Source organism: Sinocyclocheilus rhinocerous, unplaced genomic scaffold, assembly GCF_001515625.1.
Source record: "Sinocyclocheilus rhinocerous isolate Xijiao unplaced genomic scaffold, SAMN03320098_v1.1 scaffold4026, whole genome shotgun sequence".
In the NCBI taxonomy this organism is placed as follows: Eukaryota; Metazoa; Chordata; class Actinopteri; order Cypriniformes; family Cyprinidae; genus Sinocyclocheilus; species Sinocyclocheilus rhinocerous.
Window position 1 is genome coordinate 91,842 of NW_015627259.1, and position 2,550 is coordinate 94,391.

Here is a 2,550-nt window from a genome sequence, read left to right on the forward strand (position 1 = left end):
GCGGCAGCTGGATGCAATCATCGCATGCCAATGTGCATTGGCTCGTTTAGTTTACACTCGAAGTGGATTGGTCTCTCTAAGCGAGATCCCAATTCGTCAATCACTGACGTGACTCGGAGTGACCGACTGAAAGGAAACAGTACAATCTTCTAGATACAACTTGTATTGTAAGAGCTTCTGTGAACAGATTTTTGGTCCTGTAATATCTTTGTATTATCCAAATTTATCAGAAAAAAAATGAAGTAGAATGACAGTATTGATCTTTAAAAACAAATTAAATGACAATAAACCTATTTTTTTATTCAACAGGTTAAAACCAAGGAGTTTAGACAAACAGGAGCCAAAAGAAATCGATGCCGACAACAGGAAGAGACTATAAAAAAAAGTACATTCAAAAGACTTCATCTTGACGGCAGGCGCAACAAACTGAAAACTGCAGATGTTCTTCAGATAAATAAACATTTATCCCGTAAAGAGTCTTGTGCTGAAGATGAGCTGGTTCAGACTTTCATGCAAAAACTACTGATGATGAACTACAGAGCAAGATACATTACAACGAAAGAGACCAATGTACAGAATAAGGCAAAAGGAAAAGACAATATGTCATCTGATAATGAGAGTGATATTTTTGATGTTGTAGAAAACATACCATTGTCAAACAAAGGATCAAGCCAATCTGAGGGAATTGACCCGATGGATGTTCAGATGGCTGTGTTTCATTGTGCTGATGGTTTCCTGAAGCAGCTGATGGTCACTAAACTGTCCCAGTGTCAGTACGCTCTGCCTCTGCTTGTTGCTGATCCATTCAAACATCAGATTGAGTTTCCTCTCTGGACATTCAGACAAATCAATAAGAGCTGGAAGAGAAACACCAACAATGAGATCATCAGTAAAACCCTGTCGATCTACAAGGCAGAAACTCCAATGGTGTTTTTCTTCAGGTTTGGCTCTGTGTCTTCATCCAAGTCTCAGCTGATGAACAGTCTGATCAATGAGAAACACAACACGTTCTTCCACAGGAACTGCCCAGGCAGCAGCAGAACCAGAGTCCTGATGGATGGAGTGGTGGAGATCGCCTGGTTCTGCCCCTCTGGGAAAAATGATGATAAATTCACTGACTGTGTTGCGTTCTGTAATCTACACGGTGATGCAGGAGACCATGAGAAACAGTTGCAGATCCTCACTGAAATGAGCTCAGTCAATGTTGTGCTTCTACCACAACTGGACAGGAATGACAGAAATGCAGCAAATATCCAGAACCTGTTCAGAAATGGAAAGCCACTCATTTGTGTTCTTACGGAGGATGAATCAGCTGTGATTGAGATAAAGAAAGTGAAATTCAAAATCGGTCTGAAAAATAGAAATCAGTCCATCGTTTCTGAAGAACTCAGAAGAGTTATAAATGATTGTCTCTCGGACTCATCTTATACTTTCAGACTTGAAGATGTGTCCAAGCATTCAGACATAAGAGTAGATGAGGCAGATGATGAAGACTGCATGAGAGGAAGAGAAGCAGCACAGCAGATGATGAGTTTACTAGAGAAGAAAGATCTGACAAAAGTCAAAGAATCATTTCTGCCTCATCAGGGGAAACTGTGGCATCAGTGGTGTCAGAAGAACAAAGAACTACATAGACTTCGAGGAGATGAGATAGAAATGGACATCAGTAGAAAACAAACAGAAATGAATGAAATCCGTCAATGGCAGCATGAGTCTGACATCAGTAAGTTTATGAAACTCTTTATTAAAGAAATTAACTCGCATGCTGCAAAAAATACATTTTTCCTTAAATGGCTCAGAATCCTTCTGGATGAGCATACATCAGCTGATCTTTCTGCTCTACATCACAAATATGATGAAAAGTGGTCAGCAGTTGTAAAACTGAAAGAGAGTCATAATAAATCTGAACAACTCAAAGCTGAACAAACAGAACTTGAGAGAATATCCGAGGATCTTCAAGCTGCAGCCTTTGGTTTGGAGCACATCATGAGGGAGATCGGTCAGATCTATGAATCATGTTCATCTGTGAAGAAGAAGAACAAGAAAGACCTGAAAGACTTCTCTTCTCTCCCTAGTTTTGCAGCACAGATGATGATCTCTGGATTTCCACTGGAGCTGATGGATGGAGATGCTGCTCATGTTCCTGTGATCTGGATCTCTGCTGTTCTAGATCAACTCATCAAGAAACTGGGAGACCAGAGTGTCTTTGTGCTGTCAGTTTTAGGGATCCAGAGCTCTGGGAAATCCACCATGCTTAATGCTATGTTTGGACTTCAGTTTGCGGTCAGTGCTGGCCGGTGCACCAGAGGAGCTTTCATGCAGCTGATCAGAGTCTCAGACGAGATGAAAACACTGATGCAATTTGACTATTTTCTGGTTGTTGATACCGAGGGACTTCGTGCTCTAGAACTGGCTGGAAGATCAACAAGACATCATGACAATGAACTGGCCACATTTGTTGTTGGTCTTGGAAAGCTGACACTGATCAACATCTTTGGTGAAAACCCAGCTGAGATGCAGGACATTCTTCAGATTGTTGTTCAGGCCTTC

The 2,550-nt window shown here is 41.2% G+C and overlaps 1 protein-coding gene across 1 annotated transcript in view; it reads left to right on the forward strand.

Annotated features, from left to right (window-relative positions):
• The first annotated feature begins 329 nt into the window (after positions 1-329).
• The window catches only part of LOC107726520 (interferon-induced very large GTPase 1-like), an 8,316-nt gene continuing 6,095 nt past the window's right edge, over positions 330-2,550 (forward strand). The window contains exon 1 of the mRNA XM_016536140.1: positions 330-2,202. Within this exon, the coding sequence (XP_016391626.1) occupies positions 511-2,202 (1,692 nt within the window). The 5' untranslated portion in view covers positions 330-510. The remainder of the gene's footprint in view (positions 2,203-2,550) is intronic.